Genomic DNA, 15604 nt, shown 5'->3' with positions numbered 1-15604 from the left:
AACCACCTACGTAGTTTTTCCATGATCTCTTCATCCGACATTTTTGTCTTCTTTTTCTGCTTATCACCCGATTTCGTCGCACTGTCAACGGAAGTGTCGCTGGCTGGTGCAGGGATGGGGTCAATGACAGACCGTGTGTAAATCTGTTAAGAGAGACTATTTACCTGAGTATTTGCTTTGCAATCATTGACCTTCAGCTGAGAACAATCACAATTCTTCAAAGATCCCTAAGCAGCATTTTAACATAACAGGTTGGAGGCAGAAATTAGACCTGAGAAACATTAAAGTCCAGTAAGTCAAGATGCTGGCAACCTTACTGACCTCTGAAAGACAGACCCAGGCACCTCCTGAACAGAGTGGATGCTAGGAGATTAAGTCTAACTTCCAAAGACAGACATTTTGAGAGGTTTCTACCTGCTTATTCTTTATAACCCATGCCAGTTAACAGAACAGAAATCACTATTTAATAGCGAGATCAACTACTACTAAGATCTAGAGGACAAAGACTCGTGCTTCGCCATGAAAAGGAGCATGAGACTCTCAGAAATTTCCCAGTTGTCCCCAATTTAGAGGATTTTCTTGGAGCTTTAATTTCCTCCTGAGCTGTTCAGACATACACAGCCATAGACCTGTCACATTTTATATGTTTACATATAAACATATATACGGGCAATTATAAAGCAGTATCACTTGACAAATGTACACAATTCACATTTGCGCTCCTGAAGCAAAAACAAGTAGATGGAGTGGCGAAACGTACACCTACCATGGACAAAATAATGAGCTGAACTAAGTGGCATCCCTGGGACTTTGTTAACAAGATGTGTAGTTCAGGACAACTACACTAAAATTTAACAAACAACAACTTCTTAAGCTGATGACTGTGAGTGAAATAAGCTTTCAAACTTTGGGGGGAGTTTAGGTAGTATATTTGGTGAGACTACCACACTGCAATCAAGTAAACTAAAGAATATCAAATGCACTACACTTGTACCACTGTAGTGTGTAAAGTTACAGAACCTAGCTGTATTTTTTTTTAGGACTAACAAGCCTCCTCCTCGCATGTTGGGTTGAAGGATAAGCATAGCTGTGTATCCTTAACACAAGAGAACAAACAGATGAGCATTAACTTCAGGATTTCTGATCCAACTGATATCAGAAATTAGGCATTTTCTTAGCAAACTCAAATAAAACCCAAACTTTTTCCCTAAAAACTTACAACGGCTCATTTCACAAATAAAACAATTTGCTAGAAAATAGCAGAAAAAGCTCTGCAATGCTGTGAAATGCAGGTCTGTACATTTTACAGCTGCTCACCGATTTTGTGTGATCTGGCCGTGGAGCAATAACAGGAGGAGGAGCTTCTTCATCATCCTCATCATCATCTACCACAGCTGTTGATGGCTCTGAACCTTTGGCATTGGTCTACATTTTTACGAAAGTGGAAAAAAAAATAAACAAAATAAACAAAATTGTCTCCCTCACAGGGGTAAAGACTTACTTTCTTCTCCCCACCCCCACCCCCCCCCATTAAGATAAAAGAATTCTTACTGATGTTAAAAGAAAAGGATAGGTTGAATGGTTTAAGTGCCTTATTGTATTTTCTTACAAGACTAAAATACTATTGCTCCAGTGAAATCTCTGTTGCTCTGTTGACCCCCTCCAATTTACGTTTTTATTCCCCAAAAATTCTCATTTTGTTTTATACTGCAAGATTCAGTATTTAACCAATACAGAAGACCTGAACTTGAAGATACAAAGAATGAGTAAACACACTCACCGTTGGTGTTCCTGAAGGGAAACCGTCTTTTTCTAAACAGGACAAAGAGCAGAATACATAAATTCATCAGAAAAATAATAAAGAGTAAAGAACACAGACTGCTTTGGAGATTTTTTTTCATCTCTCAGAAAGCAAAATTTCATGGTCACAAATGAGAGAAACCAGTACTGCACTGTAAGACCATGCAGAAGGAATCTGTAAGCTTATAAAATCTTCCCCTAAGGGTGAGCAAACCCACTCATTTCCCAACTTGCTCTTCACCTCACTGGAGTACCTGCACACAGTTTTCCAAATTGAGCACTGCTCATCACACTTATGTGTTCTGTCTTACTGAGATGTGAAATCAAGATCAAACAGATATTTCTGTTCCCTTGGCGGTGTCTTGAATCAAGGCTGAGAATCTTACAAAGCCTTATTACTAAGCTATTTTTCAGAAATAATTTGGAAGAAAACTAGGTAAAACTGCATCTGTTTGTAGGACAGTCATTCTCTCAGCCCCCCCCACATAGCTCCCAACTTAGGAGCCACAACCTATTTTGCATCTTTGATGTCACCACACGGTCACATCAAGTTCACAGATAGCTGTTTCAGTCACAGACAGGAGGAGCAAGGTCTCCAGCACAAAGCCAAATAATGACAGTCTAGGACCCCCAGCTTCATACACACAGCCCACTGAAGTTAATTTTGGCTGCTATTTTGAATTATCCAGTTCCATTTCTTCCCCTCTCCGCTTAAAACAGGAAATTAACTGGGCAATGCCAGTTTCCAGCAAGTTTTAAATTCATTTTCAAATATTTGTTCCTCACTGAGAAGTAACATGCTCTTTCAGCATTTGTATCTGATTTATTGTTCTGAACAAGAGGAAGACTGTGTTCCAAATACCTAACTCCTCTTTAATATGTCTTGCACACACTTGGAGCTCACCTGGAGCAGAAAAACTCAGATACTTCTGTTTTGCTGTGTCTTTGGAGTCGTAGAATTTCAGCACATCTAGTACCGCCTGGGGGTTTTTCTTCTGTTCTAGCTTCGTGATATTTGAGGTCTGAAGCAACCGAGCCCATTGCTCTGGCATTCCCTGAAAAATATAAGCTATTTTAAGCATCCTCCTAGTATCATAAAGGCTTTTAAAAAGCAGAACAAATTTATTTCCTCTATAAAAAGCACAAAATGTGCAGCCTTAAACACATGAACGAGTAGGATGGACTTTTAATGGGGAGCCACACGTGCATAGGTGACAACACAAATCACTGTGCCAACATGACACCAGCTCTTTCAGGTGTATTAAGCCAGATGTGAGGAATGGGAATACAAAAAACGCTCAACAGAACCAGCGTTACCCACTAACGAAAGTAAACTGAAGAGGGTTTCTCAGGGAAGGCTCTCCCAGGTGGTGACAGAAAGCATCAGATCTGACATTTACCCTGCAGAAGTACTAACAGGTCACAGTCTCATTACTCTGCGTGCTGTATTTACACAGTAAAATTATTTCTTTGATAAAAAACCCGAACAGACTAACTCACACTTTATCCCAAAACATCACAATGGCTTCACTACAGCACTGGCCCACAGCTGTTTTCTGAGCACCTCCAAGGCAGGTGTACTTACAGTGAACTCTCCAGTAACAGCATCAAAGCCCACATGGATGGTATGCTCAAAATCTGATGGGGGGGAGATTTCTGGCCTTTCCTTTTCCTTCTTCTTGCTTCCTGAAAAAGACATTCAAAGATCTACTAAGCAAAGATTTCCAAGTCCTATTGTCTCCATTGAATATAATCAATCCAAACATTACAGCAGTTAGGATGAATGTAACCATTATTTGTTTCCTGGATGGAGGTGTTTGCGTATGCAGCGCAGTGATTTGATATTTTCAAGTCAGTATAGACTTCACATCAGAATCCAAACTCGTTCCATCCAAATCATTCACACTATGGTAGCAATCAAATAAGAGATTAAGAGCACCAGAGCACAAGGAGCTCTGCTGAGCATATGAAATCTAAACATATGAAATGTTTACAATGCAAAAAAGGACACTTAATATGGATTAAGAACAACCCTGAAGACAACTTCAGCCCAACCTCAAGTTCACCCTAAAGACAGTTAAAACTCAGTTGCCTCACTGCTTCAATTCAAGGTAATTAATGCAAACTAGGACTTCCTGTGATGAAGATAAGAGTTTATAGCCTCAGAGCAATTACCTAATTTAAATTAAAAGGGAAAAAAAAAGAAAGAAAGCAAGCATAATAAGTACCAGAAGCAAGAACAGATAATGAGAAGGACCATGTACACAGTCCAACCAAGATTCAATTAAATTTATAAGATGTTTTATAATGCCTGGGGCTTAGGGGTTTTTTTGGTGGTTTTTTTATTTTTTCTGGCAAAGAGAAAATAAATAAAAAATAGAAGATAATTTGTAGTTAAGTCTAAATATAAAATACACCATTCTGCTCCCTTTCCTCAGAAGAGGTTCAGAGTTAAGTTGAAGGGTTTCAGGAACCTGTTTTCTTGTTCTTGCAAAAAAGCCCAAGCCCTGCTTTCTTTCCCTGCCACAACAGAGGAGTGTCCTTGCCGTTTGCTCTGCAGGTAGAAAGATGATGCTGGAGGCTTTGTCTCACAGCCCTCTACTGAAAGGCAGAGGCCTGGCCGTAAGCCGTAGAGCATGTCTAACCTGATACCAGGAGAACTGCACATGTAATCCTGGGAATGCCTGTGGGCTCACAGAGCATATAGCTGAATCAGCTGCATTTATTACATATAGCGTGCACGAAGCCAGCAAGAATGCCGTAGTGCTCATAACTGTAAAGCAGCACACTATTTTGCAATCTAACTTCATTACCATCTTATGTTTGTATGTCCAAAAAAAAAAAAAAACCCACCAGGTTTTTGCTTTTCAATTCACCTTAAAAATAAGCCATGTAGTTTCAGTACAGAACAAGCAGCTAAACCAGCACCCTCTTCATTATTGCATGGTAAAAAGTTACTGATGATGGGGCAAGCATAGATCACGCTGCTCAGAGCCAGAGAATCCGTCTGAAATCCCCTCACGCTGGCAGGAGAGGAAGGATGGGGAGCCGAGGACAATACTTACAAACGAAAAGCCATGTGGGCTGCCTCCAGCTGAACAATGCAGTGGAAAGACACGGCTATTATAAACAGGATATCTTTAATATGGCTGCACAGGTCAGAGCCAAAAAGCAAACGGACTGTCAAATGTTCTCATTAACATCATTCAGTCACAGGACAGGAGAAACTCACTTATGTGAAAGCCTTTAAGGAAAGTACTCTTTCTTCCCAATCTCTTGCAGTTGTTTATGTGAAAGCAAGGGAAAAAAAGAAAAAAAAAGTTATATTCCTCAGGAAGGTTCCTGTTTGGGAGCACTTGACATCCAGGGAACAGGAGCTGGTGCTCAAATCCCCCAGCATGTGCTGCACAAATAAACCCAGTCCTTCCAAAAATACACACATCTTATTAGCAAGCTAGGCAAGGAGACTAAAACGCACTCCTCTGCTCATAGAACAGCAGACCAGAGCAGCACTTCAAACAAATGCAAGCAGAGAGCTTCAGTCGAGGCAAGTCCCGGGAATCATGTGCTGGCAGGACATACCTGAGGCTCTGTGGCACTGTGAGGCCATGCTGCTTTTCAGCGTCTGATTTTGTTCGCAACACAGTTCTGTATTTAAATGGGAATGCCTTTAATAAAGGGCAACGGTCCTTTCAAACAGCAAGTGAATCTAAGATGTGGTCCCTTGGCCCTGCAGACTGTTCTCCCTGTTCCCAGGAAGGGGAAGGCGCAGCTCCTTCAGAAGAATTCGGAGAATTGGAGAATTTCTGACAAAGAAAGCGCCTTAAATACAATTGGACTCTTCTCTCCCCCAAATGAAGCCACAGGCACTCGGCAAGGTGTCACCGATGGTACTTTACACACCCTCCTGCCTCACAAACCTATCCACAAGCATCCCTCACTTCCCACCAGCCAACCTCTGTATGCAGAGCAAGAAACACAGATGTTTCTCAACAGCCTGTTCGCAGGAGGTAGACTACTCCAGATGGTCCGCTTGGAGTTGCTGAACCGCAGCTGAAACCACACCGAAATCTGCCCTAAACCAGCAGTCTTCAGCATGTCACATGCATGATCCCGGGTGCTGGGCGATGCCCCATAGCACCTCCTTTAATAAGTTCTCCTCAAAGAAAAATATTTCTTGGTTTAGGGGACTATTTTAAAGCTTTCCAAAAAACACACGCAGGTTCATTTGACTTCAGAAGTCTAGCCAAGGAAATTCATGGCAATTAAGTACTCTAGTAAAAAGATGACTATCACTTCATTTATCCTAAACAATGGAACGGGAGGGGGGGAGGACGAACCTCCATGACTAGGTCATTAAATAATCCCTTCAAACAATGATTATTTCAGCACAGAACTAGCTCAGACTTGGGGCTGAAACTCTGCATTTGCTAAACCTCACCCCAGAGCACACCACCTCCCCAATGCCATCTCCCAAGCTAGAGAAACCTCCCAAGAGAGGACATGGGGAGGGGGACAGAGCTGTGGAACAGGTATGGTGACTCTGCCCAGGAAGGACCTTCCAAAATCGTACAGAGATCAGCAGACCAAAAGCCAAACAACGTTATTCAGCAACAAGTTTGTTTGCAGTAGTCCTGAACATCTCCTGGTAAGACATTCCTTCATTTTCTGAAAAGGAGAATTTACCATTTTTGTAGTAATTTGTCAATTTTGGCACTGGCTGGGGAAATTTTTCTCATGAAAAAAACTTCTACCCTGAGTTGACAAATTATTTTGCATATAGTCCCAACATATTTTTAAAAGCCAAGCAGCAAGTTAATATTTCTATAAAGCTTCCCAACAGAATTATACATATATATATATTTTGAAGCGGGCATTTCTATTGAGGGTGCGCCTCAGCCACGCTAATGAATAAAACTACCATCTGACTATTGTTTTAGTGCCAGAAAGTCACTGTGTCCATTTATATTCTGCTTACATTTGACAGCCAGTTTTGCAGTCTTGAGGGCCAAAAACATTTCTTTGGATGTTTACATTATCCTTGCTGCAGGTCAACCAATCAACCAGGTTTTTTCCAAATGAAAAAAAACAAAGACATCTTTCAGATAGTTTCTTTAAGCTAGATAATTCAATTACCATTTTCCCTAACCACATTATCTTGCCATGCAGTTAGACCTTCTGCTTTTTTTCAGAAGGACATTAATTTAAATACTTTTTAACATCTAGAAAAGATAAACCAACACCATTTTCTCTAAAATGTACTTTTCTCAGCAGAAATTATTTCTTCCTTTTTAGTTTGCAGTAGGTACACAGACACATGCTTAACAAGTATGCAGATTAATTTCCATAAATTTGGTACACATCAGTATTTACAGAGTAGTCTGAATAAGTATTGGCACCCCAAAGCAATTTCAGATGAGCCAATACAACTTAACACAAATCTTCAATCACCTCCCCGGCGATTTCAGCGATGAATAAATCCACCGTCAAGATGGAACGAGGAAAACGTCCAAGGAGAAGTAAAGGCGCTATAAAATGTCACAAAGCTCCAGCTGTGCTGCGCCCGCTTGCATCCGTAATTTGTTTCACAACACAAGCAAGTCTTACATGGTATTACTAATTCAGAGCAAGGAAAAAAAAAAAAAATCTTCCTTCATGTGGGGTTTATGTTTTACTTCATTGTATCCCTGTCTATAGAAAAGGGCCACAAATGCTTTGATGAACGATCAATGCAGCAGCACAATGAGAAGTGCCATCCCAGCTCATAAACCATTCTCCTAGTCTGAAAGTGGACAGATTTGATCCTTTCAACAGATTTTCTTGCAGCACTCGCCACAACAATTTCTGGGCATTTCCATGACCAACGATATAATCATAAACCACCAGTTTCTGCAGTACTGGAGGGCTAAGGTGCAACCTGCTCGACATGTGGCAGTACACCTAGCTGACAGCACCCGGATTCACCACCTTCACTACTGTCACTGGAGTCTCTCTCTTGGAGTGTTGCTACCAACCTATAGTAGCTTCTCGCATTCTCCTCACCTCTTTAAGGCTCTTACCGATGCCAGAAAAAAAGAAGAAAAAAAAAAGAATTAAAAAACCAAGAAAAAACCAAGAAAAAAAAAAAAAAAGACCACCACTGCTATTGCCGTAATCCAGCCGTGGACAGTTATTTCACAATAAGTGACCTTGTGAAATAACCATTCTGCTTCCAAAAGCTACACTAGCCAAATCTTTCCATCCTCTGAAAAGGAAAACACACCCACCGTTCAGAGTAGAAACTCTGCCAGATCTTCCGAATAGAGGGAAACCTGCCTCTAGCGTTTGTCTCCAGGGTGAGGCATGGCTGCAGAGGGACTGCTCTCACAGCTGAGCAAGAGTGAAAACCAGCCCTGGGGAAAATACTTAGCCAAGAGAATAAATAACCAGAGGAGTAAAGTCTCTCAAAACAGTCAAACCTGTGTCAGCATGACTGAACCACTCCTGCCCAGCACATTAGCAGCAAGGCACCGGAAGCCAAGAGCAGAACTAGAAGACGTTAAGAGCAGCAGGGTCTTCCCATTGTGCATCTTAATAGTAATTCACAACAATGCTAACTGGTAGAGATTAATAATAAATAAAATGCATAGCAGCGTCAGGCCAGGCTTGTAAGTCCCTGCGCAGTTTTACCATATCCTATGGGAGAAGATATTTCTATCTATGAACTATTTTGTTGTATGTATAGACATCCTGGAGAATCAGGATCAGGGCTCCAGCGCTGTACATACATTCATCAAAGAAAAGAGGACAGGCACAAAGCACAACCACAGTCTAGTTTCATTACAGCATTTTCTCAGAAATAGTCCTTGTTTACAGCGAAACAGATTTTTCCCCCACTAGTAATTAATCCTAACAGTGCAGTTACACAGACAGAAGGACTTAATTTTTCTCAATTCTCCTTCATGCACACTGTACCCTTCCACTGTTTCTTTACTACTTTTTTTTCTCCTCAATGTACCACATAAGTGGTCACTAACGTAAAGTAACTTCCAGAATAACTGGATGCTCAGTATAAACTAGAAATCTGCATTTAGCATAGCAAAATGGTAAGTAATAGGATACATAGGAATCACAAACATTTATTAGGGTTGTTTAGAAACGCACTACTTCAAACTGGTCAGCAAACATGGGAAGCAACAGGTGGTGGTTTTCCTCAGTGAGCTATTTAATTTTTCTTAACATTTTATCTTCAAACATCCCAGTGCAAAAGGAAAGAACATCTCCACTCCATGAACACACATACCCAACTTTCAACACTTCCTCCTAGACTAGGACAGGCTGGACTCAAATGTCTAAAGTGCTACCAAAACTTACAAGAAGAGTAAAAGAACACAAGGAGTAACCTTGGAAAATAGAGGCATCTTACCTTTTTCAGTGCTAGAGAATATGGAGATGATTTTATTCCTAGGTTTTCTCTCTTCTGGTACAGAGGGCAGGGGTTTCAAGCTGTGGTTGGTAGACAACTGGTCTTTGCCCCCTGAACTGAAGATAGTACTGCTCATCCGGACAGGAGGAGCTGGTGGCTTGTCTTCCAGTTCTCCGTTGTCAGACATGGTTCTCAATAGCTAGCGAAAGCACTGAAAAAGAAATACTTGCTTTAGCATAGAAAGAGCGCATGAAAGACATAAACGTAGCATTTCTTCTGTTAGCCAACGGGGAAGGGAGGTGCGAATTCGACTCTGAGGAACTCGGCAAGAGCCCTGGCAGAGAGCAATGTCTCCGCCAAAGGAAGTTGTCCTTTCCTCATTCCCACTTCTAGGCCACCCATTCACTTGGGCCAGGAGCAGCATTTGTAGGATGGAGTGACAAACTTTTCCAGTGGTGAAAATATCCCAGTCAAAGAGAACAGTCAGTTATAATGTGGATCAATTCACAGATCTGGTTTACCATCTGTTCACACAAAGGTTGATTACCTGAAAGGCATAGTACACGTAAGGGCATAAGTACAGTATCTTTCAGGGGTAGCACTAGCCCAAAAAGCTTCGTGGTCTAGAATCAAACACCTTTAATAGCTTTAGATGTTCTATTTTTTTGTCATTCATCAAACGAGATCTTGAGGAGAGAAGAATAGCTTATGTATAGAAGTCGTAATTCAAACACACCGTCCACATTAAGCAGCATTAAGAATATCTCTACCCGAATTACGCAGCCTGCATTAAAGAGCATGGGGACTAGGATCCACCGGATGCATTCCACTTCTGAATGAGGACTTGCATAACTTTACCATTTTGTGCCACGCTCTCTCCAATTTGCAAAATGAGTATATGCTACCACCACAATCCTCTTTGAGTCCTTAACAAAAACATGAAAGAGATGACAAACAAAGAGCTGCTAAAGCATCTACATGATACATTCCACATTCACAAAAATCTGCACTGGCCTTTCCTCCCTCCCCATGATATCCTGGAAATTTTTCTCTGATCACCAAGAAACCAGCAGCCTCTCTGCTATAGAGTAAACAGCACAAAGAAAGATATACAGAAATTACCTCTCAATGACAGCTAAATAACAAATATGCCCCTCATTCCTCCATATGCTGAAATGATGAGCTACCCCGTTGGGAAAGGAGCCTACACATCTCCTCTGTGTTGACCTCCTCCTTTCATGACAGTCTGGGAAATGAATGGCCTACCAGTGTCTATCAGTTGCCCATCCAAGTCCCAAAGCACAACTCTGTCCCAGCAACACCAGTGGAGCAATCATTATCAGTGCCATTCCAAAGAGTCAGGGCAAGACACTGCAATTCCCTCTAAATTATCACATCTTATTTCCAAAGTATAAATATCGCACTATACAACGTCTCTGTACAACACATACATCTTGCAGCAGAACTAAAGACAGGTGGATTGCCATTCCCTATCGTTTCACTGGGTGAATATTGCCAGATCCCAATGAAGAAAACAAATCAGGCTAGCAGCCTGAACTCAAGCAGCACAAGAGCACTTTGGTTCAAGTCATGAAGCTCAAAAGAGGTTAGAATTAATAATCAATGCCCACGAAAGTGGATCATTTCAGTACAAATACCTTCAGAGGCACAAGGGGCACAAAGCAAAGTTCTGGCAGTGCAAGTAAAAACTGCACATGTGCTAGTTGTTCATCTGCTTAGAGACTGATGGGGCACAGCTGCCTAAGCTGTGCAACACCCACCTAGAGAAACCTGCCTTCCAGTCCTTCGCCTGATGATGGAGCAATCAACAGACCTGCAACACTTGAACACGTCTGCAGGGATGCAGTTGTGAATCAGACTGGAAGATTGTTGAAGGATGAGAATCACAAATTCGCTTACTGATTGCTCTTTCAGATGTTGCAAGTTATCTGCAGGATCTTCTGTATTTTCCAGTACCTGCACTGCAAGATGGGGAAGAAATTAAGAACCCAGCAATCTAGCAGGAGGTCTGAGCAACCTACCCTCAGGGATTTTAATTCCAATCACTCTCCTAACAATACATATTGTTTGCACAAAGTGTGTGCCACCAATTTGAGATGCACAAATTTCTGGTCTGAACCACCAAATCAGACATACGGTATTTGAGAGTCCTACTGAAGTTGAGTTTGGACTGAGAGCAGACCATAATGCATCTCCCTTATGCTAATCAAATCTCAGAAAAGAATAGGAGATCGGGTCCTTAGCTATCCAAATGGGAATAGGCATTTAAAAGACAGCACTCCTCCCTTTGGACAAGGAAATACAATCAGATGGCTAAATAAATCATAGTAGATAAAGAAGCATATCACAAAACTAATGCCAAAATGATACACTATGTGAAGAAAGCAACATCACAAGTAGCCTGTTGTATTTTTCTAAACTAAACTCTATTATTTCCTCCATCTGCGCAGTTCTTTGAGCTGCCTGATCTTAGCAAGAGCAGGATGTAAGGATAAACAAGTAACCTGCATCTGAAACTGGACAAGAACAGACTTGGCCCTCCAAGTTCACACTAATTCCCCACATGCTCCCTTGGGGAGCCCAGTCACTGAATTAACAATGCTGTAAGGTGGTATTCAGGTTGCAAATTTAAAAAAAAAAAAAAATTACTGCACTTTTGTTTGCATATTTTTTAAATAAAATTCTCACTATAGCAAAAATTTTCAGTGACACAAATAGCACAAGTCAGCTCAGTGCATACTCAGTGTTACAGCTTCTTGATCTGAAACAAATTATTCCTTAGTGCCTCGTGTGTTCAAGAGAGGAAACTCTTAAGCAACAAGTTGGAAGCAAGTACATCCCAAACCTGTCTATTTCACAAGAAAATCAGGCGCTTCAAGAAACTGGCATAACGGCAACTGTGCACGAACCCTCAGAGCTGCAGCTCTGATCAGTGCTTCACATTCAAAGTGTTGAGGAACATCCTTGACCTTGCTCAAGGTACAGGCCAGGAGCTCTACAGAGGAAAACAAACTGGCAGAGCAGACTGGGATGGCAGAAGGAGCTCAGGCATCAGCTTCGCACTGGAGGGACTGGCTCTGTCATTTAGCCAGTTAAAAAAAAAATTCCTTCAAGCTCATGCAGTATAATTTCTGAGTGGCTGTTGTTAAAATAAAGAGCTAGATCCAAATTTATTTTCCACAAATGACCATTTCTATGCACGGCAGCTTTTTTAATTCATAGTTTAAATAAATGACAACAGCTCCACTCACAACAGATCACTTCAGTAAACAGAAGCCTGATCCTTCGTCATAACTGGAAGTTAAAAATCAATTATTTTGTTCAGGTTCAAATCCAAACAGCTAGTCTCTTTCTGACAGCCAAGTGCAGAAGAAAAGAGCAGTTCCTCTCTCCTTCATCCTTACACTGTCTTCATTATGCAGGGAAAGTTTCCACAGCATCAGGAAGTACTTTTGAAACTGTTGCGGAGGTTTGGCATTATGGGCAATGACTGGAGGAGGGATTAAAAAAAAAAAAAAAAAAGAAGAAAAAAAGAGGAGTGCAAATACACACTGAAGCTCTTTTTCAGCTCTCACTCCCCCAAAGAGGAAAAGGAGCCTGTGCATTTCACAGCAGCTACGCGTAATCCCTCTTGCACTATCACCCATGTGGCTGCCTTGCTGAATCATGGCTTGTGCAGGGAATTGCAAGGACCAGAGGAATTTTCATTCCTGCCAGAAGTCTGAATGTTGGCAAAGGGGATGTCAGGTTCATATTTCTCTGGCAGAATTTGACAATGCAATTAATGATGGGTTGTTTTTTTTTTTTTACCTTGGTTGAAAGAAATTTTAGTAAGTGGTTAACCTAAGTTTGAGCAACCTCATAAAAGTATGCTAGATCTGGAAGGAAGATGACAGAGGAAGCAAAGGTTATGTATGGAAGAGGACGTAATCGGGGAAAAGGATTCGCTTTCATCTTAGCCAGTGAAGATAACAGCAGTAATAATAATGAATTCAGGCACATCAGCAACTCCCCCACAATCACTAGTCGCGCTGCATTTAATTACAAGAACTAGAAAGCAATGGAATGAACCACAGAGACAAGCTGTGAAGCTGCAAACTACAGACTTCAGATTCATTCCCACCACAGGACAGTTCTGCAACCCGCTACACTCACTAAAAAAAAAAAAAAAAAAGACAGACATAAAAAGGAGCTAAAAGCTTTTCTTCCAACAGTTCTGCTGCTTACTGCATGAAACACACTCACAAGGACCAGCACTGGTGACCACCACAAGGCTCTGATTCTCAGTCCTTATTTCCAGTACATGACACTACTCCAAATAGCCGTCCCTCCTTTTGACAAAGGTTTCTTGTCCTGCACTGGGGCAGCAGAAACGGAAGTACTCCCTTCATCCTCAGCAGCTTCAGACACCATTGTAACACAAACAGCTGAAGAGCAAACATGCTCTCTCCTCTGCAGCAGAGCAAGCAGCCGACCAGGGTCTGTGCTGTCCTAAATCACTCGCCACCAACAGCAGGAGACCTGAAGCCAGGTTCCTCAGAAGCGCAACTCTTCTCCTTCCACCTTTGCCCAGTGAGACTGAGGCAAGAAAATCCCAGGGAAGCTCCTTGTGTAGCTTAATCCCCCCCTCTTCCAGCCCCTGAAGAGACCTGCAGTGACCAATTTGCACGTACGTTCAGAGTTTCATTTTTACAGCGATGTTCCAGGAGTCACCTCTGCTGCTCACTAGCTTTCTTCCTTTTGGGGAAGAAAAGGGCCCGATAACCCATGGCATACCCTGAGTGCTGAAGAGACAGCAGTTCCTGTGGCTGCCACTGGTGCGAAAACACCCAGAAACATAACCCTGACGGCGAGTAAAAGCTGGAAAGTAAAGTGAGAACTGGGCAGCATTTTCAGAAAGCTGATGAACACACACTGCTGCAGCACACTGGTCTTTATGCTCTGGCTTTGACTTGTTTTTTTGTTGGTGGTTGGTTTCCCCCCCCCCTCAATTCCCCCTTGTATGAGCATAAAGCGGGGCTGCTTCCTGAAGAACTTCCTAAGTACAGCTCTTGTGCTGGTCCTGGCTCCCTTGGCCTCCCTCGTGATCGGTATCAAGGCTCACACGCACTCCTGTCCCAGCTGAAGCGGTTGCAGGCTCCACCACGGAGGCCCGTCTCCACCATGGGGTTGCTATTTAACTCCTCTAACTTCTAAAAAAGGACAAACATTTTTCCTCTCAAACTTGTTTGCAGAATGACTAAAGGGAAATGAAATGAAATTGAAGACAAGCATTTTCCTATTGGCCATAGTACACAGTCACATTTTTCCTGGAGTACTTGGACTTGAGCAGATTAAGCTTTAAATATGCATTATGATTGCATATATATATCAGTCTCACAGTGTAGTACTGCAAGGGCCCGAGCAGGGGTGGGAAGATGGTGCCATGCCTCAAACGGAACAGCTGCTGTAGGAAGTTCTCAGGTCATAATGAGTTCAATTTGTCTTAAGATGTTCAAATTACCGTATTTGAGGAGTCTGGGCTACGTCTGTATGTCACTGCCTGGGATTGGATGCAAAAATTAAATTGGACTACTGCTTGGGAAAAAAAAAAAAAACAACAACAACAAACCAAAGCACATTAAGCTCACAGCTGTTTGATAACATGTACATAAATTCCTATTCCTGGCACACAATATCCTGGTTTTACATTGCCACTTAAGCAACAGATCTGCGAGGAGCCAGAACTAAATCAGTGAAATAAATCAAGTCCTCTGTATGTACATACCCTGACAGGAGGCTGCAAACTGAACTCAGTTCTGTTTATTGCAGGTAAAAATCGCTCACCTCATTTACTATCAGCAACGTAACACAGAAGGAACAACACAAACATTAAATTTAAGTCTATTTTGCAGGGCTGACCAAAAAGCAGAAGTAACAAATTTCAGGCTAACAATGCATTAAGAAACATAACCACTTTGCTTTTGAAATCATAATCCTTGATATGCCACTACAGCTGCAGAACCTTACTGGGACACCACCTGAACTGCTCCAAGAACTGCAGAACATTTGGGCCACGGACACAGACAGCAGGCACAGTGCTTGAAAGCAACACAGCAAAACTTTGTTTGTCGTCTGACAGAAGGAATGGAAGAAGAAAAGAGATCAAAAAAGCCCTGATGGTAAGCGCATTTCCCTGTCCCTCCTCTAGCAGAGGGGATGAAGGTTGAGAAAAGAAAGTTATCCTTACAGCAATCTGCGCGGCGGCAGCTGTCATTTACTGTCTTCCTGTAGAGCCTTATAGGGTGCTACTGGCAATGTTTGTCACACACAAAGAGCGGCATCCGGGACAGCCAGGTCCAGAGCAGAGGAAAATAGCAAAATAGATGTCTCGCAAAC

The 15604-nt window shown here is 41.9% G+C and overlaps 1 protein-coding gene across 6 annotated transcripts in view; it reads right to left on the bottom strand.

The window, feature by feature from the left end:
* The window catches only part of PAK2 (p21 (RAC1) activated kinase 2), a 47442-nt gene that overhangs the window by 14974 nt on the left and 16864 nt on the right, over positions 1-15604 (bottom strand). For all 6 annotated transcript variants that reach the window (XM_075760694.1, XM_075760696.1, XM_075760697.1 and 3 more), the window contains 6 exons: positions 9206-9416; positions 3386-3486; positions 2705-2855; positions 1781-1812; positions 1318-1425; positions 11-143 (listed from right to left, as the gene is read on the bottom strand). In XM_075760694.1, the coding sequence (XP_075616809.1) occupies positions 11-143; positions 1318-1425; positions 1781-1812; positions 2705-2855; positions 3386-3486; positions 9206-9392 (712 nt within the window). In that variant the 5' untranslated portion in view covers positions 9393-9416. The remainder of the gene's footprint in view (positions 1-10; positions 144-1317; positions 1426-1780; positions 1813-2704; positions 2856-3385; positions 3487-9205; positions 9417-15604) is intronic.

Source organism: Balearica regulorum, chromosome 9, assembly GCF_011004875.1.
Source record: "Balearica regulorum gibbericeps isolate bBalReg1 chromosome 9, bBalReg1.pri, whole genome shotgun sequence".
In the NCBI taxonomy this organism is placed as follows: Eukaryota; Metazoa; Chordata; class Aves; order Gruiformes; family Gruidae; genus Balearica; species Balearica regulorum.
This window is presented reverse-complemented; position numbering and strand designations above follow the sequence as displayed.